This window comes from Macaca mulatta, chromosome 6 (genome assembly GCF_049350105.2).
Source record: "Macaca mulatta isolate MMU2019108-1 chromosome 6, T2T-MMU8v2.0, whole genome shotgun sequence".
In the NCBI taxonomy this organism is placed as follows: Eukaryota; Metazoa; Chordata; class Mammalia; order Primates; family Cercopithecidae; genus Macaca; species Macaca mulatta.
The window spans coordinates 111,767,281-111,792,627 of NC_133411.1; the positions used below are offsets into that span (position 1 = coordinate 111,767,281).

Consider the following 25,347-nt stretch of genomic DNA (forward strand, 5'->3'; position numbering starts at 1 on the left):
AAAACTTGAGGGAATTCATTAGCATTAGAACATCCCTACAAGAAATGTTTAAGGAAGTCCAGATTTTACCTCTACAAGCAAAAGAACAATAGCTACCATCACAAAAACACAAGAATGAAATTTAGTGGCAGAGCAAACACACAAATGAGAAAGGACTCAAGTGTTGCCACTGCAAAAAAACATCAAACCACAATGATAAACAATAAGAAAGGAAAAAAAAGCCTATACAAAACAATCAGAAAACAATTAATGAAATGACAAAGATAAATCCTCACCTACCAATAATAACCTTGAATGTAAATGGATTAAATTTCTCACTTAAAATATATAGACAGCCTTACTGAATAGAAATACATAACCCAACTATTTGCTGCTCATAAAAACTCACTTCACCTGTAAAGACACATAAAGACTGAAAGTGAAGGGATGGTAAAATATATTCCATGGAAATGAAAAACAAAAACAAGCACGAGTAACTATAGTTGTATCAGGTAAAATAGACTTTAAGAATAGTAAAAAACAACAACAATAATGAAGATGATCATTATATAATGACAAAGGGATCAATTCAGCAAGCGGATATACCAATTCTAAATATATATGTATATGCATCACTGGAGCACAGAGGTATATAAAGGAAATATTATTTGACCTAAAGGGTGAGATAGACTCCAACACAGTAATGGTTGGGGACCTCAACCATTGTCAGCATCGGACAGATCATGTAGACAGAAAATAAACATTGAATTGAAACTGCGCTTTAGACCAAATTGGCCTAACAGACATTTACAGAACAGTTTATCTAACAGCTGTAGAATGCGCATTCTTTTTAACAGCACATGTAACATTCTCCAGGATAGACCATGTGTTAGGCCATAAAACAAGTCTCAACAAAATTTTAAAAATAGAAATTATATCAAGTCTCTTCTTAGACCACAAAGGAAAAAACTAGAAGTCAATAACAAGAAGAACTTTGGAAGTTGTATAAATACATGGAAAGTAAACAACATGCTTATGACCAACTACTGGCTCAATGAAGAAATTAGGAAGGAAATAAAAAAAAAAATGAAACAAATGAAAATGGAAACACAAAGTACCAAAACCTATGGAATATAGCAAAAGCAGCGCAAAGAGGGAAGTTTATAGTGGTAAATGCCGACATCAAAAAGTAGAAGGATGTCCAACAAACAACTTAACAATGCACTTCAAAGAGCTAGGAAAGCAAGAACAAACCCAAAATTAGTAAAAGGAAAGAAATAGATCAGAGCAGAACTAAATGAAATAGAGACTAAAAAAATACAAAGGTCAATGAAAAAAAAAAAGGTGGCGTTTTGAAAGATAAACAAAAATTAGCTAGACTAACCAAGAAAAAGAGGGAAGATTCAAATAAATAAAATCAGAAATGAAAAAGATGACATAGCAACAAATACCACAGAAATATAAAGAATCATTAGAGATATAATGATTTCTGTATGCTAATACAGTTTTCAACAACTGTATGCTAATACATTAGAAAACCCAGAGGAAACGAATAAATTCCTGGATACATAAAACCCACCAAGCTTGAACTAGAAAGAAATAGAAAACCAAACACACCAATAACAGGTAATGAGATTGAATCAGTAATAAAAAAAAAAAAAAAAAAAAAAAAAAAAATCTCCCATCAAAGAAAAGCCCAGGACCAGATGGTACTGCTGAATTATACCAAAATTATAAAGAACTAATAGCATTTTTTTCAAACTATTCCAAAATATGGAAGAAGAGGATATTCTTCCTAATTTATTCTTTGAAAGCAGCATTATCTTGATATCAAAACCAGATAAGGATACAGTGAAAAAAGAAAAGAGCAAGCCAGTATCTCTGATGAACATAAATACAAAATCCTCAACATAGTACTATCAAACCAACTTCAGAAACACATCAGAGAGATAATACATCATGAGCAAGTGAAATTTATTGCTGGGATATTAGGATGGTTCAACATCAATAAATGTGATATAGCACATCAGCAGAATGAAGGACAAAAACCATATGATCATAACAATAGATGCAGAAAAAGCATTTGCTAAAATTCTATTTTTCTTCGGGACAAAAACTCTTAATAATTTATGCATAGAAGGAATATACTTCTATGTAATGAAGTCCCTATACAGCAAACCCACAGCTGACATCATACTGAATGGAGATAAGAGGAGAATCTTTTAAGAACTGGAATAAGACAAGGATGCCCACTTTGACCATTCTTATTCCACATAGTACTAGAAGTTCTAACCAGAGCAGTCAGGCAAGAAAAAGAAAGAAAAGGCACCCAAATCAGAAAAGAGGAAGTCAGGTTAGTCACTCTTTGCAGATGACATGATCTTATATAGAGAAAAACCTTAAGACTTCACCAAGAAAAGTCTTAGAACTTATAAAGTAATTCAGTAAAGTTTCAAGATACAAAATCTCAACATATGAAAATCAGTAGTATTTTTATACACCAATAATGAACTAGCTGAAAAATAAATCAAGAAAGCAGTCTTACTTACAATAGCTTAAAAAATACTGATGAATAAATTTAACCAAGGAGATGAAAGATCTCTGCAAGAAAAACTACAAAACACTGATGAAAGAAATTGAAGATGACACCAAAAAAATGGAAAGATTCCTGCTCATGGACTGAAAAAAACATATTGTTAAAATGACAATACTACCTGATATGGTTTGGCTGTGTTCCCACCCAAATCTCATCTTGAATTGTAGCTCCCACAATTCCCATGTGTCATGGGAGGGACCCAGTGGGACGTAATTGAATCATGGGGTCACCTTCTCCCATACTGTCGTCTCATAGTGAATAAGTCTCAGGAGATCTGATGGTTTTATAAGGGGAAACCCCTTTTGCTTGGCTTGCATTCTTTCTTGTCTGCCACCATGTAAGACATGCCTTTCATCTTTCACCATGATTATGAGGCCTCCCCAGCCACATGGAACTGTAAGTCTATTAAACCTCTTTTTCTTTATAAATTACCCAATCTCAGGTATGTCTTTATCAGCAGTGTGAAAACATTAATACAATCTACAGATTTAATGCAGTCATTATACCAATGACATTTTTCACAAAGGAAAGGAAGTCAGTCAAAGGGTAACTGTGCCCCCATGTTTACTGCAATACTATTTACAGTAGCCAAGATATGGAATCAACCTAAGACTATATCAACAGATGAATGGATAAAGAGAAGGTGGTGTGTGTACACAATGGAATACTATTCAGCCATAAAAGAATGAAATCCTGTCATTTGCAGCAACATATATGAAACTGGAGGTCATTATGTTAAGTGAAATAAGCTAAAAATAGACAAATACTATATTCTTATTCATATGTGGAAGCTTAAAAAGTTGATCTCATGGAGGTAGAGAATAGAATGATAGTTACCAGAGCCCGGGAAAGATTCAGGGGGATGGAGACAAGTTGGTTAATGGGTACTAACATGTAGAGATGAAACAGCTTTTAGTGTTTGATAGCACAGTTGGGTAAATACAGTTAACAACAATATATTGTCTATTTCAAAATAGCTAGAAGAGAAGATATGAAATGTTTCCAACCCAAAGAAATGATAAGTGTTCAAGGTGATGTATATTCTAAATACTCTGATTTGATCATGCTTGTATCAAAATATCACATGTACCCTATAAATATGTACAATTATTTTGTACCAATAAAACCAATATTTCTAAACCTTCAGTGGCTCCCAATTGCCAGTAGCAGAAGTTTGCAGTTGTTCTCCCTTTTATGACAAGCAAGGGTGACAGATGATAGATACTGTTCATCTGAGCAGCTCCATTCACATCCACTTCTATGCCTAGGATTATTTGCAAATTCAGGCATACCAGCTGTCATTCTGCCCACCTTCTCTCCAAAAGGCATATCACAATACACATGAGTGACAATGACATTTTCATATGCTCTAAAATATTTCCAAAGCAAATTATTCCCTGACTCTGTGCTTTACTGCTGCTAATAAAGTACTTGTAATGTGCCTCAAAATTTTCAGTAGAGGTCAAGACACTACACACTATATGATCATTGTTAAATCCAGGCTCTTTATGTGGTATCAGTACATTTTCCAGTCTAAACCAGATCTCAGGGTCAGCTAATCCAGTCCCCAGCCCCCCATTCCACCCAGCATACACATGTATCCTTTCCTGATTATTTTAAAAAATCTTAAAACACATTTTGCAATTACAAACATCCTCACTTTTATTCTTTTTGACAAAAATATTATCTGCCCACTTCTACACTAGATGAATTCCACCTTACCTTTAAGTGCAAACACAAATGTTTGTTCCCATGGGAAACCTTTTAAGTAGACCTTAATCCTACCCTATCCCAGCCCTAGCCTTGGGAAGGATTCTGGGCCCTCTCCTATATTCCTGTACTACTTTGTGTCATAAGTATTGAGTTCCTGGGTTTTTAAAACATTTCATTCTGTCATATTCCTATCCTATTATAGCCCTATTATATTTGTTTATTTACTAAGACCAAAAACCACGTTTTATTCCTTTGCATTCCCAGATTCTACCATAGTACCTTGCACAGAAAATACGCTTAGGAAATAGTTGTTGAAAATGCTTAAGCAAAAAAAAAAAAAAAAAAGGGAAAGAAAGAAGATGCTTCAGCAAAGGTTGAACTAATCTGGGCATCCTACTGTTCTATGTTTTGTTAATTTTTATTAAAGAAAAAATTAAAGTACAAAGTTTAAAATATTTTGGGTGAAAATGTACTTTTTCTTTTCTGTAGTTGAAAGAATTATTTTGAAGTGCTTGTTCTCACAGAAGCATCCTCTCAAGTTTTCATAGCTGATCATATAAGCTTTGAGCTTCTCTTTCTCCCCCCAGTCTTTAATGTCTGCCTGTGAGGATTTCACTGCATGTTGCCATATCCTTCAGAGAATGGCAAGGAGGAATGAGACTGAAATTGCTGCTTTTCTTCTCAGAATCTTTGTTGAAGCATTTGGGAGGGAAAGAAATGTCAATGCTGATATAATAGCTTTCACAGTGATCTTCATAACTCTATATCCTCAATTAGTACAGATATATACATTGTCCCCCTTTATCCATGGGCATGTTTATAAAATGGATTAACACAAATGAGGTTGGCTGTGGTGGCTTACACCTATAATCCCCACACTTTAGGAGGCTGAGGCAGGAGGATCACTTGAGCCCAGGAATTGGAGACCATCCTGGGCAACACAGTGAGATGCCGTCTCTGGAATAAATTGTTTTTTTCAATTAACTGGGCATAGTAGTGCACACCTATTGTCCCAGCTACTCAGGAGACCGAGGTGGGAGGATTGCTTGAGCTCAGAAGATTGAGGCTATAGTGAGCTGTGACCATGCCACTGCATTCCAGCCTGGGTGACAGAGTGAGACCCTGTCTCAAAACACCCACACATGCAAACCCAGATATTCTCTGAAGATAAATATATTCTGATCAGAAATAAGAATAATTCGGAAATCATTCATTCACAGAGTTTCTGTCATTTTTTTTCTTCTCTCATTTTAGGAAACCAAATACGGGAACAGTGAAAGAATCCTATTCTTATAGGGTCACTGAAGTTAGGAGAATGAGATTGATATCTTAGTTCTGTGTAACAAGGAATCATCAATGAATGGTTTGTTAGGGGGGCTATTTTATATTGAATATCCAGAATTTACTCAGGAGATGATAGATTAGATTAGATTAGATAGATAGATAGATAGATAGATAGATAGATAGATAGATAGATAGATAGATAGATGAGGGAAAGGGACAGAGGAACACAGAGTACCAGGCTTATTGCCCATTCTTCCTATTTGCTTTGTATTAAAATGTCATGTATGTTGTTGTATTTTCTAAAGAGAGTAAAGAAAGAATCTTGTTGAGAAGAAGGCCATCTCAAATTTACCCTTTAATGACTTGAGTTAGCTGGCTTTACAGGCATCTTGTCAAAAGGAAAAGAAAACAGTCCTAATCCAAGTTCCCAGTCACTTCATTTCATCACTCAGAAAGTTACTTGGAATGTGCATGTGGTATAATTTATGTAGAGCATGGCTTGATTGTCTTTTTTTATTTCTTTGCATCTAGTGATGTTATTGCATAAGCTTCTTGTAACTATTGTGAATCCTCATGAGGCAATTCGACCTTTCCTTTTTACACTAAATATGTGGATATATCTTTTAGATTTCCACATGGAAGAGGCACTGGATTGGCCTGGAGTATACTTGTTGCCAGGCCAGGTTTCTGGGGTGGCTCTAGACCCTAAGAATAACCTGGTGATTTTCCACAGAGGTGACCATGTCTGGGATGGAAAGTAAGTAATATTTTTTCTTCAATAAGCAAATGAAAATAAAAATAGTGTACATAATTTTTTCATTAAACTAAGAATAATGGTGAGAGAACTATAAAGGTTTTTCAGAATTTGATTTTATGGCAAAATGTATTTGTCCTTTTAACATCTGACTGTAGTAAGTAGCAGAAAGGAAGTCTTGTGTGCTTTAAAACAAAGTAGTTTCACAAAATAGTTTATGGAAAGAAGACAGTAACAATCTGTGATTCTACCCACTTACCATTTTGCTCCCTCCTGTTATCTATCTATTAAAGATAGTTAAGTCAGTACCTTAGTGAAAATGTTCGAAACTTCAAGGAGAGTGCTCATGATAAGGGATCAACTAAGAAAGGTTGCTGGTTGACTAGAATAACACCCTTTTGTTATTTTCATGTCCTGGGTGCAGAACTATGCCAAGACCTTTGTCCTGGACAGTGTGGTTGGGGCAGTTTGGCCAGTACATGTGAAGAAATAGTAACTTGGCCTTCAGGTTCTAATATAGACTAATTTTATTACTCAAATTTGCTCTTTTCGTGAGCATCAAAGACTTAAGAATAACTCTAGGACTGTCTATTACTCCTGCTTTATCCTCTGGATTTTCCTTTCCTACCTTCTTAGAGGGATTTTTAGTAAAAACGTCAAACAGTTATTGAGTGTGTCCTCTGAGTTACCATCATTATTCAGGTTTCACAGATGTAGAAACCAAAAGAAGTTAAGTACTGTGCCCAAATTAGCAAGTGGCAAAGCCAGGCTTCAGTTGCTTCCCATCTAACTCCAGAGTTGGCCTACTTAGCCACTTTACAATACTGCTTTTAATAGAATTGTAAGCATGTTCATGATTGTATTTTTAAAAGCTTGCCCCACAATTTAGCAGGTTATTTTAATTCTTATAAGGAATGAATATCCATTTATTCATTTATTTCAATACAAATTTACATAGGGAGATAAATTTTAAAATCTTTTATCAATTAAATCTAATGTATCTTCTCTTTTTATATGTATAACTATGGGGTGTCATTTAGAAAATTGAGGATCTACATGTATAGTTCAATTGGTCTTCTCCAGTTTCAGAGATGTTGATTAAATTTATGTTAAACCTGGTTCTGTCACATATTCGTATGTCAAATTTTCTTTGTGCAGTTGAAGACGGAATTCAATCAACGTTTCAGAATAGATTGGTAGCTTTGTTACTGTTTAATTGTCCTTTCCAGTTGTCATACTTGAAAATGGAATCTGAAAAAGATCACTTCAGAGTTCAAAGTAAATAATCAAACTCAACATTCTCATTCATACATCTCTGTTACATCGTCTTAGTCATTATTGAACATCTAATGGTATTTTAACAAGTGCTTTTAAAAGCAAACTGTTACTATTCATGGTACTTATTCTTCATTTTAATGAATATTGCTACATTTTCTCCATGGATTTCTAGGCACATTTTACCAGAGGAGAAAATTACAGCATCATTTTCTCCCATTGATACTGTTTCATCTGGCTAAAGCTAAACTGGACAAAGGCCAATTTTCCATTTTAATGTGACATTCATTTCCAAGTAAACAGCAGAGACTGGAATAGTTTAATAGAAAAAGGGATCTGTGAAGTCCAGTTTAGGGTGGGAGAGGAAATAAGACTACGAAACAGGAACCACCTAAGAGCATTTTCTGTGGCTTATCTGGCTGTGCTAGCATCTAGGTAACCAGGATCCTATGGAAATAGATTCTGGTTTCACTGGCAAAGCCCCGGAGTATTTGCCCTGATAAATGACATCTATAAAGGGGTGCAGTTGAACATGCAAGATGTCTTCAGAGAAAACCGCTGATTTTACTCACTAAATCTCTGTTTCTTCTTTCTTCTTCATCTTTGTCTTTCAGATGTAAAACTATTTTTTCTCTCTCTTTCCTTCTCCCTTCCTGGTATTGCCTGTTGCCCCTAGCAGATTTTGCAATCCATGGTTGTAAGGAAATTCTTTTCTGGCCCTCAGCTCTCTGAGTAGACTTAGAAGTAGATTACTCTGTTAGCTATTTTTTAGGAAAATACATTTGGATTTGTTCAAAGAACAAATTAAATTCAGGTTCTGTTCTTTGAATGTTAATGCATGGCCATCATTCCTAAGTCACATTCTATAAATTGGATGAAGTACATAGTTTTGGGTTTTTTTGGCCTTCATTAAAAATCCAAGGATTATACAAAGAAAAAGTACCTTCCTGTGGAATTTATAATGTACAGGTGAGGGACAATACAAATTAAAAATTAGTTGGAAACTGCATTCTTCTTGTTACCACTGTTTGATAGTGACAAATCCTATATTAATTTTCGTTGAAATATTTCCCATTCTGATATTTCTGAGGTTCACAAAATTGTAGGTTCTATAAGACCAGGGCATATTCTAAATCAAATTGAAGCACATTATATCCCATAGTTCATAAGATGTGATCATTCTTTAAATATCAGACAGTACTTGGAGTTAATAATAATTCCTAATTAGTACTCAGTACCCAAAGCTCCTTTGATATCATTGTGTCAGCTGTCTTCATCAGTACTATTATTCTTCATTCCCACCTGGTTACCCTGATCAGCCCTTATTCTTTGACTTAACCACACTAAATATACATGGCAACCAAAATTATAATGATGATAAACCTCTGACCTCCTGAAAGATTATAGTCACTCCCTTTCTCAATTTGATTTCCATTTTTCTCCCTCACTTCAATATTGCTACTTTAACAAGCTTCTCTTCTAGCTGAAATAAGAAATGCCTATTGCCAGCAGGGTATAATGAAACTTTAAAGAGTCTCTTGTCTGCCCTGGTGTTAGGGCAGCATGGCAGCTAGAGCTCTTTAAAGTTTAAATGCTTCCCAGCAGGAGCTGGGTAGCTTTTGCCTCAGTAATAGCTGTTCCTGAGTTTCTGTCTTAAAATCACTACCGCACTCAAAGTGCTTCTTGGCCTTTCTTTCATGTATCTGAGCTATGGTTGGGGTGTACTATGCAGAACTCACATCGTATACCCACTTAACTTAACTATGGATCTTGCCCCTAACTTATAGATGTTAGAAGTTGTATTTCTTATTTCGTTTATCATTTGTTCACATGGAGTTGGAAGGGATCTTGGAAGTAGTATAACTTCAGATTCTTTCTGTTACAAATAAGAGAGAAAACTCAATATAAACTAACTTAGGAAAAGAGAAAATTAGTTCGCATAAGTGAAAACTTCAAGGAATATAGTAGCCCAATTACATCATCAGGATCTATTTTACAGCTCATTTTTTCTGTAGGGTGGCTCCATTTCCAGTCCCTGATTCATTCTGTTGCTCCTTTCCATTTGCAGGTTTGATTCACATTATCATCCTAATGTCACAGAAGAGATAGTCTATATGCCTGATAAGTCAACATAAACTCACTAAAATTAGTCTTTGTGGCATTCCTTGGTCTGACCTAGATCGTGTCTCATTGCACATTAAACCAATTATTTTGGGCACAGGAATAAAATTGAGTCTGTGGCTTAGCCTGAGTCTTTTGTTCTACCCACGAAACGTGGGAGTAGAGTCAACATTATCTGAAGCAGTGGGCTGAGAGTGGAGCTCAAAATGTTGGGTCAAGTGAAAAAGGTGAGGTTTCGTTATCACAAAATGGAACAATAAATGCTGTACACCCAAAACAGCAAGTGTCCATCAGGGAGCTTATCTCCAGCCTCCCACCTAATGTACACATCTGTTCTACAGCAACTTCAACCATCATCCAGTGCTTGAGTTTTTTCAGTGCCAAGAAATTCCCTAGATATGAGACAGGCTTTCCAATTATGGGACCCATCTAGATGTTATAAAGTTCTTCATTATTTTACCTAAATCTGAGTCCCATAACTTCACCTTATAGTAATGCAGGATCAATTTATTACCATGTCAATTATTAATAATCCATTAATAATCCATGTCAATTAATAATCCATGTCAATTATTTGCATATTTGAAGAAAGCCTTATCTTTTGCAAACTGAATATTCTCCAAGCTCTCAACTAATATTCATGCTGACATGATTTATTTCATCTGAAGGAATTTTGGTTTCTCTCCCCTTTAAAGTGTTTTACCTAGAAGTGGTCACAATACCTCATGTATTATTTGATCAGTGTTACAATTAGTTCCCTTGATGTGTATTTTACATGTCTGTTAGTAGAAGAGAATTATATTCACTTTTTTTTAGCAGTTATATCACTGTGTCGCCTTATGTAGAATTTGTAATCTCAGAGATCTCCAAATATATGTCAAAAATTGTGCTGATATTTTTACTGGAAGTTTATGCTTATGCAGTGTTTTAAAAATATTGAATTCAGGGCTTTATCCCAATTATGTTCTACTTTATTACATTTAGCATTGTTTCAATTTACAGATATTATTTTAATCTTAATTAGCCAGAGGATTTGTGTTAGGTCTCCCAGCTTTGTATTAGGTCTCATTGATAAGCATGCCTTTTATATCTTCATAGATGCTGTTTGTAAAATTTGAATAGCTGAATGATTGGTTTTGCAAGTTTTGTTTGTAGAGAACTCATAGTCTTCTAGGAATCTTCTTCCCTCCTCCCCCCAGATAGCTCACAAACCATCTCTTTATCAATACTTTATGTGATTTTGCCAAGATATATTGTTTTAGAAATCTGTCTGCTTCCTAACTTGTAGAAAAATCAGTTCAAGATTTGCTTCGCTAGTTTTCTGGAGCCTCAGTTAACATATCTGCCTGGGTTATGCTTCAACATCTGCAATTTCTTTCCTAACTTAGGGTTTAACTGGCCCTGGAGAACAGAACTCAAAACTGTCTGTTACCTTAGTACCTTCATGTCTGAGGGAAAACTGTAAGGAGTTCTACAAAAAAGAATGTTTCCGTGTTCTATCGTTCTCATATCGCCATTTCACTTTACTGGAGCCTTTTTCTTCCAGTTTTATGCTATTTTCTCTAGTTCTTCTTGGTTATGTGACTATTCTTCCATCTCTTGTACAATACACATTGAATTTTATAACTGGTGGGAGATTTACCAATTCAGTCAAGTCAATCCTAGTAAGAGAAAATCACATTTTTTTGAAGATAGGAGACGTGGATTTGAGTCTTGGTTACCATTTTCTGTGTTTGAGACTTGCATCAAGACGTTTGAACTCCTTGATTCTCAGTTGCTTGCCTAAAAAGTGAGGGCTTTAATAACTACCTCATAGTGTTAAGTAACAAAATGCACCTTGTTAAGTCACTTGTCCCCAGTGACCTTATTGACTGAATAGAATCCAGAGTCTGGATGTATGATACCGAGTTCTTTTTTCTTTTCATATCTATTCATGGTATCTATAGTTCTAGGCCCCAAATGGCACTAAATAGTCATACTGATTTTTTTTTTGTCTGCCCATCTCTTTTCCTGCCTCACAGGGACTTTTTACAATGTGTCTATTTTCAGAAGTAAGTGTTTTTAATATAATATTAAGTTATATTCCATAGAGAGTCTCTGGCCTTTGTATATCTTTGCTTTTCAAACACTGAGGTTACATTTTCACTTATATTCTTGCGTGAAAACCTACAGTTATTTCTCTAGCTTCTTAATTTAGATAATTACATTATATTTCATATCTTCCTTCAGTTGCTATTATTTATTTTGAATTCCCTTAATTTTTATTGATGGCATAGAAGTTTATTTTCTCCTTACTCTAGCTCTTTTATGTGTGTGAATATAGCAAAGCATTTCTTTCCAGCCTTATCTAAATTGTTTGATTAGCTGCTAATGTGAAAAATCATTAATGGAGAATTCAAACTGCTAAAATAAAGAACTGATGAATTCCAGCCCATAGGTCACAGTTCAGTCTTTTCAACTGAGTGCTTTTCCAGAGAAGCAAAGAAAAATCAAAAGTGCTCCAGGCACTGTGTGAAATGTTCAGGGTATTATTATATACTGTAAAAAGTTAAATGTGCTTGAAATAAAGACCTCTGCAGCAAATAATGTGGAGTAGCTGCTTTAGAACACTAAATAAGCAGTTTGCTATAGCAACGGTGTATCCAGCTCTATAATCTGACAGCCATTTGTGAACTGTTCAAGGGTTACCTTTCTTTGAATTACAAGAGTTTATAAACTACTTACTTAGCAAATTTAACATACGTGTTTGGAGGGGGACTGTGATTTTCTCATTTGAGAAAAGATGTCAATTTATTTTATTATTTGCCCTGTGTAACCATCAGGGACCAGCTGTTAGTTCTGTGAAGCTCCAGCCATCCCAAGTGAAAGGATTAGGACTGGTCAACCAATCATCTGAGTAAATGAATGTCCCTTGATGCTGCCAGTTTAAACATATAGACGTCTGTTAAAAGACATCACAGTGATTTTAAATGAAGTGATCAGGCCTATTATGTAGTGATTAATTCCTTTAAAGCTACATTCTACCTAAGAATTCTGGGTTTTTCTTATTTGTTATTTACATTACAGAAGTAAATTACTGCATTTAAATGAGCTATATATAAGCAGAGTGTTTTATCTTTGGATTTTGTTTTGTTATGTTTTGTTTGCTTTGTGTTTTTTTTTACTTTGTTTTTGAGGGGTAGTAGTTAAATGAACAGATTCTCTAATCAGTAAATTCTAGAATTTGCATTATCACTGATATTCTTAACAGTGGAAGTATAGTAATAATATGAATAATCATCATACAGCTATGGAAAACTAGCTAGTCTTAAGCAAACATAAAATGCCCTTTATACATATAGATGACATGAGTATAATTTGTGATAGCAAACGAAACCTAAAAAGACCCAGATAATTAGTTGTTACATTGTAATATGATGCTGGGAAAGGTATCTTGATATGTTGCAAGACGATTTTTTTTAAGGATCCAGCTTTTAATTATAAATATCTGAACTTTGGGAGGTGAAGTTGGGAGAATTGCTTGAGCCCAGAAGTTCAAGATCAGCCTGCTCAATATAGGGAGAGCCCCCATCTCTACAAAAAATAAAAATAAATTAGCTGGGCATGGTGGTGTGCACCTGTGGTCCCAGCTACTCAGGAGGCTGAGATGGGAGAATCACATGAGTCTGGGAGGTTGAGGCTCCCATAAGCCATGACCATGCCACTGCATTCCAACGTGGGTGATAGAGTGAGACCCTGTCTCAGAAAAAAAAAAAAAAAAAAAAAAAAAAAAAAAAAAAAAAAAAAAAAAAAAATTACTCTGATTTACTTGCTCTTATTTTTTTTGTTCCTTATTTTTCTTCCCATTCCTTCATTTGCTATTTTGCTTCCCATTCCTTCATTTGCTATGTCAGAATTTTCTATTACAACACCAAAAAAGTGGATAATGAAATAAAATTAGATGATCCTCAAATTAGTTAATTTTACTATTTGCTGCCATCACTGGAAACTTGAAATTTCTATATGATGAATATAAATGCCCATACACAAACAGTGTTTGTGGCAGCACGATATCAATTACTTGATACCTTTTTTTCTACATTTGTGTGCAGTGCAGAACAATGCCATTGATAGAGGATGTTTTTCACTTACCTACTCATCAGCTGCAACATTTTCATTTGACCTGACTGGCACAAGGACTGTGGGTCTGTTACTTATATTTCTTCCTTAACGCAGCTTGTTTTCTTGGAAGCCAAGCCCGGCATTTCAGGTCTGTGACTCTGATCTTACATGGCTGTCAGTGAGTAATTTAACCTATAGTTTACACTTTGAAATATTTGAGTGGTCTAGAGGAATAATCAGAAGCTATAAGAAATGCTCTAAGTTGCAGAAGTTCAGTGTATGCTCCTGGAGAAGGAGGGAAACCTTTTTACTTTCTCCTCATCAATAAATTGTAGGAGTGCTATTTCCTAAAATAATATGACCAGAGATTTAGGAATGATGATGAATATTTAAATGAATGAGAAGACAGATCAAAGGGGCAGTTATCTTACAGAAATACTGCATCCCATTCTTGGAGAAACTATGGGGGCAAGTAAATATATCAGGTTTCCCTAATGGTTTGTCATTCTGCAGAGAGGGGAAGATGTGGAATTATGTGTGCTGAGGTCTAATACAACGATATATAATAGGCACTTGGACTGCCACTGTTATTAGCTGTCGATGGTGAGTCAGAACTCACAATCTACATATCAAGTAGATAGCACTTGGCAAGAATTATGAATTGGAATTATGAATCGGTAACTTTCCATATTCCATAGATTGGGGCGGCATAGAAAGGTAATGTACTAGTATATTCCAAGGAAATAAACTAAGAGTAAATGAAAATATTATATATAGTTTTATTATATGTAGTGATGTTATATATAGTTTTGCAAAATGGAGAAACTGGGTAAAGTGCACACAGAACTTTTTTATTTCTTACAACTGAATATGCATTTACAATTATCTCAATCAAAATTTCCATTTAAAAAAAGAGGGGGAAAGGTTTTAACTCCTAATAGCAGACACCTAATTTTCACATTATTTAGATTGCCATTGTGCCTTTACAAAGCACAGAAATGTTTCTGAATAATGAGGAATGTGAGACTTAAATCTTTTAGTAGTTCCTTCTCATGCTGCTAATAAAGACATACTTGAGACTGGGTAATTTAGAAAGGAAAGAGGTTTAACTGACTCACAGTTCAGCATGACTGGTGAAGCCTCAGGAAACTTACAATCAGGCAGAAGGGGAAGCAAACACGTCCTTCACATGACGGCAAGAAGTGCTGAGCAGAAGTGGTAAAAGGCCGTTATAAAACCACCAAATCTCGTGAGAATCCACTGACTACCAGAAAACGGCAGCATGGGGTAACCACCCCCATGATTCAATTATTTTCCACCAGGTCCCTCCCAAATGGGAAAATTCAGTCAAAATGAAGAGGCTGCAGGCCCCATCCAAATCCAGAATCCAGAAAGGCAGTCAAATCTTAGAGCTCCAAAATGATACCCTTTGACTCCATGTCTCACATCCAGGTCACACAGATGCAAGAGGTTGCTCCCACAGCCTTGGGTAGCTCCGTCCCTGTGGCTGAGAGGTGTACATCCCCCCTCTCAGCTGCTTTCACAGTTGGCATTGAGTGTCTGTTGCATTTCCAGGTACATGGTGCAAGCTGTGGATGGATCTAACATTCCAAGGTCTGGAGAGTGGTGGCCCTCTTCTCACAGCTCCACTAGGCAGTGCACCAGTGGACACTCTGTGTGGGGGCTCTGACCCCACATTTCACTTTCACACTGCCCTAGCAGAGGTTCTCAATGAGGATTCCTCCCCTGCAGAAAACTTCTTCCTGGACCTCCAGGCATTTCCATACATCTTGTGAAATCTAGGCAGAGGTTCCCAAACCTCAATTCTTGACTTCTGTGCACCCACAGGCTCAACACCAAAGGGAAACTGCCAAGGCTTGGGGCTTGCACCCTCTGAAGCCAAGGCCCAAGCTATACGTTGGCCTATTTTAGCCACAGCTAGGACACAAGGCACCAAGTCCTGAGGCTGCACAGTGCAGCAAGGCCCTAGGCCTAGCCAAACCATTTTTTCCTTCTGGACCACTGGGTCTGTGATGGAAGGGGCTGCTGTGAAGAACTCTCACATGCCCTGGAGACATTTTCCCTGTTGTTTTGATGAGTAACTTTTGGCTTCTCATTACTTTTGCAAATTTCTGTAGCTGGCTTGAATTTCTCCTCAGAAAATGGGTTTTTCTTTTCTAGCACATCATCAGGCTACAAATTTTCCAAACCTTTATGCTCTGCTTCCCTTTTAAACATACGTTCCAATTCAAACCATATCTTTGTGAATTAATAAAACTGAATGCTCTTACAAGCACTCAGGTCACACATTGAATGCTTTGCTGCTTAGACATTTCTTCCACCAGATACCCTAAATCATCTCTCTTAAGTTCAAAGTTCCACAAATCTCTAGGGCAGAGGCAAAATGCCAACTGTCTCTTTGCTAAAACATAGCAAGAGTGACATTTATTCCAGTTCCCAGCAAGCTTATTATCTCCATCTGAGACCATCCCAGCCTGGACTTCATTGTTCATATCACTATCAGCATTTTCGTCAAGCCATTCAACAAGACTCTAGAAAGTTACAAACTTTCCTGTCCTCTTCTGAGCCCTCCAAACTGTTCTAACTTCTGTTTATTACCCAGTTCCAAAGTTGCTTCCACATTTTTGTGTATCTTTATGGCAGCACCCCATTTCTGGTACCAATTTCCTGTATTAGTTCCTTCTCACACTGCTAATAAAGACATACCCAAGATTGGGTAATTTATAAAAGAGAGAAGTTTAATTGACTTACAGTTAAGCATGGCTGGAGAAACCTCAGGAAACTTACAATCAGGCAGATTGCTTCAGAAGGGGAAGCAAACATGTCCTTCACATGATGGCAAGAAAGAGAAGTCCCAAGCAAAAGGGGGGAAAGCTCCTTATAAAACTATCAGATCTCATGAGAACTCACTGACTATTACGAGAACGGCAGAAAGGGGGTAACCGCCCCATGATTCAATTACTTTCCACCAAGTCCCTTCCACAACAGGTGAGGATTATGGAAACTACAATTCAAGATAAGACTTGGGTGGGGACACAGCCAAACCGTATCAAACCTTAGAAAGAGATAATGAATGAAGAAACTTTAACCAATTACATATTAATGTGAAGGTTACAATATACTGAGTCTCAGATGTGCTGAACTTGTTAGCCATTATTATAGTCAAGTTGGAAAAATAAAAGATTATCAATGGTTGAATCCAGTACCTATGTTTTTCAGAGGAATAGTTATGATGTTATTAGTAAATAAATTCATATTGAAAATAGAGTTTCAGATATAGGATAAATTATTTGGTGTTTCATACTAGCAAGAGTGACTTCATATTTGCCCTTTACCATTTTCCCATGATTTAATAATACTATGAATATTCTTACATTGGTTCCTATCTAATAAAATTTCACATTTCAGTTTGATAATGACCCCATAAATATCTTATGAAATATTTTTTGTTAATGATGCTACTTCCATTTCATAAATTTATTTGTTTTTTTTTTTCTAGATACCACTGTATGGTTCTTAACTGCATATAATAGCATATATTACTTAAGTTTTAGATTTACAAAGCTGAATCAATATTTTGTGTTCAATTGAATGCATCAGTAATAAGAACTACTTCAGGGACTTATTGTTATCTTACAGGAAAACTAACCCAAAAGACTGTAACAGTCAAGTAGCTCAGATAATTGTGTGATGTATTTTTTTTAATGGCCAAAGAATATAATTTAAGAATTTTTTCATTCTCCTATTTATGTAGAGTACTGGGACTCTACATAAGTTCCATAAAAATGGCAGCTGACTGATCAATGGATTCATGACAGATCCAAGCGGTCTGTTACCTTCCCAAATTGCAAATATATAATAGCAAATATTTAATGTTATTCAGATTCTTTTGCTTAAACAGTTGAACTACAAAATATTAATACTTTTTTCACAACCTTGCCTGATGCTAAAAGGAAATTCTGTTTTACAATAATATTCATAAGTCATTTATTGACTTGATATGTGTATTTATAAACACACACACACACACACGCACACAGACACATCCCTCAACTATGTACTGATCCAATCCTTTTTTGAGAAGATAACTTGGTTTTTTGGTGTGTCATGCATTTACTTTTCTATTACAGAAGCTTAGATTAGAAGAGCTTATCTTTGTCATTCATCCCTGTTGACATATAATTTCCCAAATAGAAAAGGAAATAAGTACCGTGTCTGTGATAATTGTGAATTTAAGGAATTATATTTCTAACAATTTAAATAGAAATATAATTTTGAAAGTATATATATGAATATATGTCCATAATGTTTTATAATAACCTAAAAGGTACTGAGATTAAAAGCAGAAATTGTCATATTTAAGTTTTTAAATTAATTATTACATAGTTGTTCCTTTTATAGTTGTAGAATAGCTGTTATTTGATAAGTTTTATGCCTTTAAGCATATTTTTGTCTCGAGGATAGATTTGGTTTTATAACTTTTAAATACTTCGAACATTCTCTTTTATATCTCTATAAAATGTATTCGCATGTTGCACCTAAAGTATAACAAACATTTTGATCACTGCTCTTCCAGCTATTATCATTAATGACAAAGTTAAAATAAGTCATATTTTCTTTTGCAATTTGAAAGAAAATGTCTATTGAATGACTACATACTCTTTTGAAGAGCTTTTGAAATTTTTCAGGTACATTAAGAGTTCTTGATCAATGTTTCTCAAACCCCAGTGAGCATAGGAACCACCCAGGGGGCTTGTGAAAATGCAGATTCAGGTCCAGTAGTTCTGAAACTGCATTTCCCAGCAATGCCAATGCTTCAGTTCCACTGACCACCCTGAGTAGCACGGTTCTACAGGTTAATGGTGTATATTATAATCTAAATGACTGAAATGTGGTGGACAAAGAGTGAAGTCAAATACATTTGACTTCTTTTGATTTTGTATTTAGAATCTCAAGTGAATGGTCTGCATTTCTCAATTTCATAGGAGTTTATGATTGTTTCATTTCCTTTTTGCTGCATTTTGTTTAGCTCGTTTGACAGCAAGTTTGTTTACCAGCAAATAGGACTAGGACCAATTGAAGAAGACACTATTCTTGTCATAGATCCAAATAATGCTGCGGTACTCCAGTCCAGTGGAAAAAATCTGTGAGTTAAATGACTTATGTTGTTAAGACTTGTACTACATATATTGAGTATAGCATATATCATAGAGTCTTGAAATTTGAGTGTGTTGTATAGTTGCACTTAAGAAAGCAGAAAACTAACTGGGCCATCCCATCGTACATTTTCTAAATAGATGTTTCTAAATCTTGACTGAATATTAGAATCATCTGGGAAGCTCCAAAAAATTTAGATTCACTTGCCTGTTTGCCATTTGTATGTTTTCTTCTGAGAACTGTCTATTCAGGTCCTTGCCTATTTCATAATTGCTAAATGAGTATATTTGGAATGTTCTCACCTCAAAAAATGTTAAGTATTTGAGGTGATGGATACGTTCATTAGCTTGATTTAATCACTGCACATTGTATACATATGTCATAACATCACATTGTACCTCATAAATGTATACAATGAAAATTTGTCAATTTTTCATTTAAAAAATTAGATTTAGATTTTGTATAGAGTGGGGCTAATAATTTTAAGTTCCCAGGTGATTTTAATACGTAGTCAAGCTTGTTACATATTACATATGTAATATATATCTTGCATAGTTGATTAAGTGAGTTGCTGCTCAGCCAGATCTAATGATGCAAAAAAATTCTTCAGCAGAAAAATTCTTCAGGACAACCAAACTCATCAAGTAATCATCATTAAGAAAAAGAGCTTCTCTTTTTCCATCTCAAAGTGAATACTAAACAAATGTCATTTTTAGCATTCCTTATCATGCATATGTAATTTGGATTTGAAAACTGCTCATTATTTAGTCTTATTTTGAGATGGCACTTAAAAAAAGTTGGCTGATATTTATGGTTATTGAAAGAAGTGAGGGAGACACTTGCTTATAGATCTCCTGAACTATTGTAAACTGACAGCTTCAGTAACTATACCCTTCTCCATCTGCTTAAGCACAGGGAAAGCCAGCTTCTTTGCAAGGTGGGTAGCCACCCTTTTGAGTGCAACTGCTTGTGGAGATAATAATAATGCTGCTTAGAATTTTTTAATAGCATTCTCAAGATGGTGTGTCAGGGGTGAAATGTTTGAACCTATTTCATTGGTGCTCTATTCATTAACCAGAAGCACCCTCATTCCAGAAAGGAATTAAAGGGAAGGCAGAACAACTACTGCTAAATCAACTTAGCCATCAGTAGAGTATCTGTTTGAAAGCAAATCATAATCCTCACATTCAGTTGTCAAAACAGGGATCTAGTTCAGCTAATTAGTCAAAATCAGAGTGTTACAGTTATGGCTCATGAAAAAAAAAAAATCTGTGTTGTCAACACTACACTAAGATTAGAAGCTAACAGAGCTAGTGGATTGTCAGATATCACTTGACCAAACCACCTTAACGTATTGTCCGTGTGTCTCTTAGCTCAGTCCAAGTTCCTTACCCAGATTATTAAGATTGATTTGCCAGATTAACCTTCTCTAATGTTTGTCTGGCTCACTATTTCACTTTGCTTAGATATTCACAGCCCATGTTGGCTGAAAGTTATGTGCTGTGGGTTTTACTGTCTTTAATAGGCACTCTTTAAAGCCTTTGAGTTATATTATCTAATAGTTTATATTAACACATTACATTTCCTTGCAACATCTTTTAACCTCAAACTATATCAATCCATTTATGTTTCTTAAGACAGTTTTATACATATTTGTAAGATGTTAATATTTATGACCTTAGAACCTGTTTTTAAACTGATATTGTTTTCTCTAATATACCATACTTTTTCATAAACATTTGTAATTTATATGCAGGCTTAATTTATAAATTTTAATACTATTAAATACTACTTAAGGTTTGTGACAAGGAAATCTTATTATAACAGTTTTTTTAACAATTCATTTTGGTCTTTTCTATACTAATGCAAGTATACATTTATCAATTTATAACTTTGTATTGTCTTTACAGAGAAATTAGAAAAATTTCTGTCACATATGCCTTGAGAGTAAATTAACACAAATATTTTTGTAATTAACACAAATATTTTTATTTTGCAGGTTTTACTTGCCACATGGCTTGAGTATAGATAAAGATGGGAATTATTGGGTCACAGACGTGGCTCTCCATCAGGTAGTCGTCCTTTTGGTAATATTCAAATTAGAAGCTAACAGAATTATGCTTTTGAAATGCTCTGGAGTTCTATGGGTTTTTTTGTTTGTATGTTTGTTTTTTCTTCTGTGACCCAGTAAGTTATAGCAAGAAAATAGAGCAGCCATGTCTTAGTTCAGCATGTTATAACAAAGTACTATAGACTGGGTGGCTTATAAACAACAGAACTTTGTTTCTCACAGGTCTAGAGTCTGGAAGTCCCAAGAACAGGGTGCCAGCACGGTTGAGTTCTAGCGAGGGCCCTCTTCTGGATTATAGGTTGCTAATTTCTCATAGTATCCTTGCATGGTCAGAGAGAGAGAGTGACAGTAATCTCTGTTATCTCTTCTTATGGCACTAATCCCATTCATGAGAACTCTACATTTTTGTCCTGATTACCTCCCAAAGGTCCCACTTTGTATTACCATCATATTGGGGGTTAGGATTTCAACATGTGAATTTGGATTTGAGACACAAGCATTCAGTCCATAACAATCCACATCTGAAATATTTCTTTTAGAACTCAATGCTAGGAAAAGCTAGTATGTAAATGATGAAGTCACACTTGTCCCTTGGGCCAGATGTGAAGCTTCACTCAAATAACTACATGGGCCCTCCCAACCATTTTCTTAAGTGTCTGTATTTGTCTTTATTCCCTCTGTTCCTAACTGTTGTTGTTGTTGTTTGAGACAGGGTCTCACTCTGTCCCTTAGGCTGGAGTGCAGTAGCACGATTTCAGCTCACTACAGCCTCCACCTCCCAGGCTGAGGTGATCCTCCCACCTTAGCCTCCCAAGTAGCTGGGACCACAGTCACACACCAGCATACTCGGCTAATTTTTTAAAATTTTTTGTAGAGATGGGATTTTGCCATGTTGCCCAGGCTGGTCTTGAATTCCTGGACTCATGCAATCCACCCACCTCAGCCTTGCAAACTGCTGTAATTACAGATGTGGCCATCGTGCCTGGCCCTAAGTCTTATTTCTATTTTTTCACTTATGTTTTTGGTTTTTTCTTAAACTGCCTTAATCTTCTATAAATTGAGGCTAGGCCTCTAGTAAATGTATATTTATATATAAAAAGTCAAATTTGTGTTATTTTTAAAAGAAGTTATATCAAGTGTAATACGCTTTTTATGAATAGGTGGCAAATAACTTGGAAAACATCATCTCAGTAAACATTTATTGCTCATGTATTACCTGGAATGCATTGTAGTATTAGCTAAGGAAAGACAAAAAGGAAACATCAGGGTGGACGGAACTGGGTATCCATGTACTGGTCTCCATTCACCACTAATTAACCGGGTGATCTTGAGCAAATCACTTAATCTTCATAGGCTTTATTATCAAATGAAGGAACCAGACCAGATGATTTCTAGGATCCCATTCAGTTGTAAAATGTATTAATATCTTCTTTTAAATAAGTCTCTGGGAGCTTCTACTCCAATTGCTTGTGAAAGTGGTCTTAGTCATGTGGGCATAAATCACTAATAACCATGAAAAGTAGGTAAGGCTTTTGTTCCTTTTTAAAAAGGTGTTCAAACTGGATCCAAACAATAAAGAAGGCCCTATATTAATCTTGGGAAGGAGCATGCAACCAGGCAGTGACCAGAATCACTTCTGTCAACCCACTGATGTGGCTGTGGATCCAGGCACTGGAGCCATTTATGTATCAGATGGTTACTGCAACAGCAGGATTGTGCAGTTTTCACCAAGTGGAGAGTTCATCACACAGTGGGGAGAAGGTACCCAATAAGACTCTTAATCTCTAATTGTAATTCTTAGCCAGCATCACTGGGAACTCAATACTGGCCACCACTCACATTCTTTAAGCTGTAATTGTCCCCTACAGGGTCATTGTAACCTGGGTCATTGTGTGCATCCAGTTAGCTTGACACACACACACACACACACACACACACACACACACACACGTCTTACAAGGAAAATAATGCATGCACCAAAAAACTGTCCAAATAGGGAGAAAATCTGTAATGCATTTGTGGGTAAAAGACATTATAAAATAAACTTATAAACTGCTTTACCTTATCTTTCCCCTGGCTCCAGGCATTTAATGGTTTACTATCATGAATTTAGAAACATACTAGAGAGTCAAACTTTGGGTGATTTTTTAAGTTGTGTATCTAAGGCTTTTCTTTGTTCTGCAGAGTCTTCAGGGAGCAGTCCTCTGCCAGGCCAGTTCACCGTTCCTCACAGCTTGGCCCTTGTGCCTCATTTGGGCCAATTATGTGTGGCAGACCGGGAAAATGCTCGGATCCAGTGTTTTAAAACTGACACCAAAGAATTTGTGAGAGAGATTAAGCATTCATCATTTGGAAGAAATGTATTTGCAATTTCATATATACCAGGTATTTCATCTTAATATGTTTGTTGTCTTCTGTCCTACTGTACTCTATCCTTAAAAATTGTTTTATCTTAATGTGCTCTTTTTATAAATTTCCTTTCTTGTTGGAGGTTGAAGATACATTATATTTCACATCTTAAAAGTATCTTAAAACTGTTAGTGTGTTCTAACTCAGTTTTGATTAAAGTACCACTATTCATTGTACAGAAACAATGAAGAACTCAAAGGATTTAACACCGTTTGTAAGGGGTTAAAAATGTTCCCAAACATTGATTTTCATTTTCTCTTAATTATGATCATCTGCTCCAGTACTAAATAATTAACATTTGTCTTCACACATCAACAGATGGCATATATGTGATAAAATCAGTATTCAAAATACTCGTTTCACATTTTTAAAAACAGTAGTGACCAATTTTTTTAAAAGATAAAATATGTAAAAATAAGTGTGGCTTATGCCTAAACACGACGATAAATAATCAAAATCTTGAACTTTTTTCTCATTTTCATAACAGATTTTCTTGACTTTAAGAAAATCTGAAAAATAAGTCAGACTAATAAAATACATATAACATATTACAAAACAACTTACCATATTTTCTTTAAATAATGAACTACTGAAAATATATTTAATTTCTGAAATGTACATACAATTATTACAATATTTTTAAAATTGTAATTGACATAATTGTATATATTTGTAGAGTACAATGTGATATTTTGATGTATGTTTACAATGTGGAATGACTAAGGCTAATTAGCAAACCCATCACCTCACATACTCAACCTTTTTTTAAGGTGAAAACATTGAAAATATACTCTTTTCACAATGGAGTGAAATGAGATCAATAACAGGAGGAATTTTTGAAAAATTCACAATTAAAGGGCACAATATATTTTAATAAAAATATTTATACCTGTATCAAAGTCGCATTGACTATTTATAGGTATTACTGCAATATTTATGTTTCTTTTAAGTTACATATGGCTACTGTCTGGACCAAGCAGCCCCCCAACTTATTTAGGACATAAAATCAAGGGACTCAGGTTATTGGATAGAGAGCAAATTTGGCTTCCTCAAGGAATAAAGAAAAACTAATAAGAGGTTCTCACAACTATGATTCCTTAGGTTGGTTTACCGCACATTTAAAGAAAAATTTGTCAGGACCATTTTCTTAATAAAGAGGGTGATCATGTTCATAATAAACAAAAATAAATTAAACATAAGAAGAAAATTATCAGTTGAGAAGGAATCTGGTTAAGAACAGAATCTAAGCAAAAGATAATTTTCTCTATAATTTTGCACAATAGTAATTGATGTTTATAGTTTTTTTATAGTACATCCTAGAAAAAACTATAACCCTTCAAGAATAATGAAAGTATCTTAAATGGTGGCTTAGCATTGTGTATACTTTATTACGTTTTAATTCTTTGAAAATGTAGTGGTTCAATCATCTGAATTATTTATTAATGTAAACATCACCATTTTCATTGTTCTGAATAAATAGTATTGTGTTAGGAAATATAATTTTACTACAAAGTATATTCATGGTGTGAAAATTAAAAATATGGCCTTTTTAATTAAGGAAAAATATGTATTTGATAATCTGAAATATACATCTCATGTTTTCAAATTCCAGTTGTTTAAAATCAGATTGTTCTATATAGACTATAACTTCAGTTATTTTCTTTGATTTTCTCTTGGATTTTCCATGTAGCTATGGCAAATATTACTTATTTTTTAAAAGATCTGAGACTCCAAAATTATTGGCCTAAATAACCTGACTTTCCCCAATTCCTATTTAGGATGCCTGTAATAGCTATATATGCATATTATATCTATATATCAATATCTATGTATTCCTGATTTCTACTGACTTTCCAAGTGGAACAC

General features: G+C 35.0%; 1 protein-coding gene across 27 annotated transcripts in view; it reads left to right on the forward strand.

The window, feature by feature from the left end:
* PAM (peptidylglycine alpha-amidating monooxygenase) overlaps positions 1–25,347 on the forward strand; it is a 279,291-nt gene that overhangs the window by 233,251 nt on the left and 20,693 nt on the right. For all 27 annotated transcript variants that reach the window (XM_015140495.3, XM_015140497.3, XM_015140500.3 and 24 more), the window contains 5 exons: positions 6,200–6,329; positions 18,874–18,990; positions 21,001–21,073; positions 22,623–22,833; positions 23,257–23,457. In XM_015140495.3, coding sequence (XP_014995981.2) covers positions 6,200–6,329; positions 18,874–18,990; positions 21,001–21,073; positions 22,623–22,833; positions 23,257–23,457 — 732 coding nt within the window. The remainder of the gene's footprint in view (positions 1–6,199; positions 6,330–18,873; positions 18,991–21,000; positions 21,074–22,622; positions 22,834–23,256; positions 23,458–25,347) is intronic.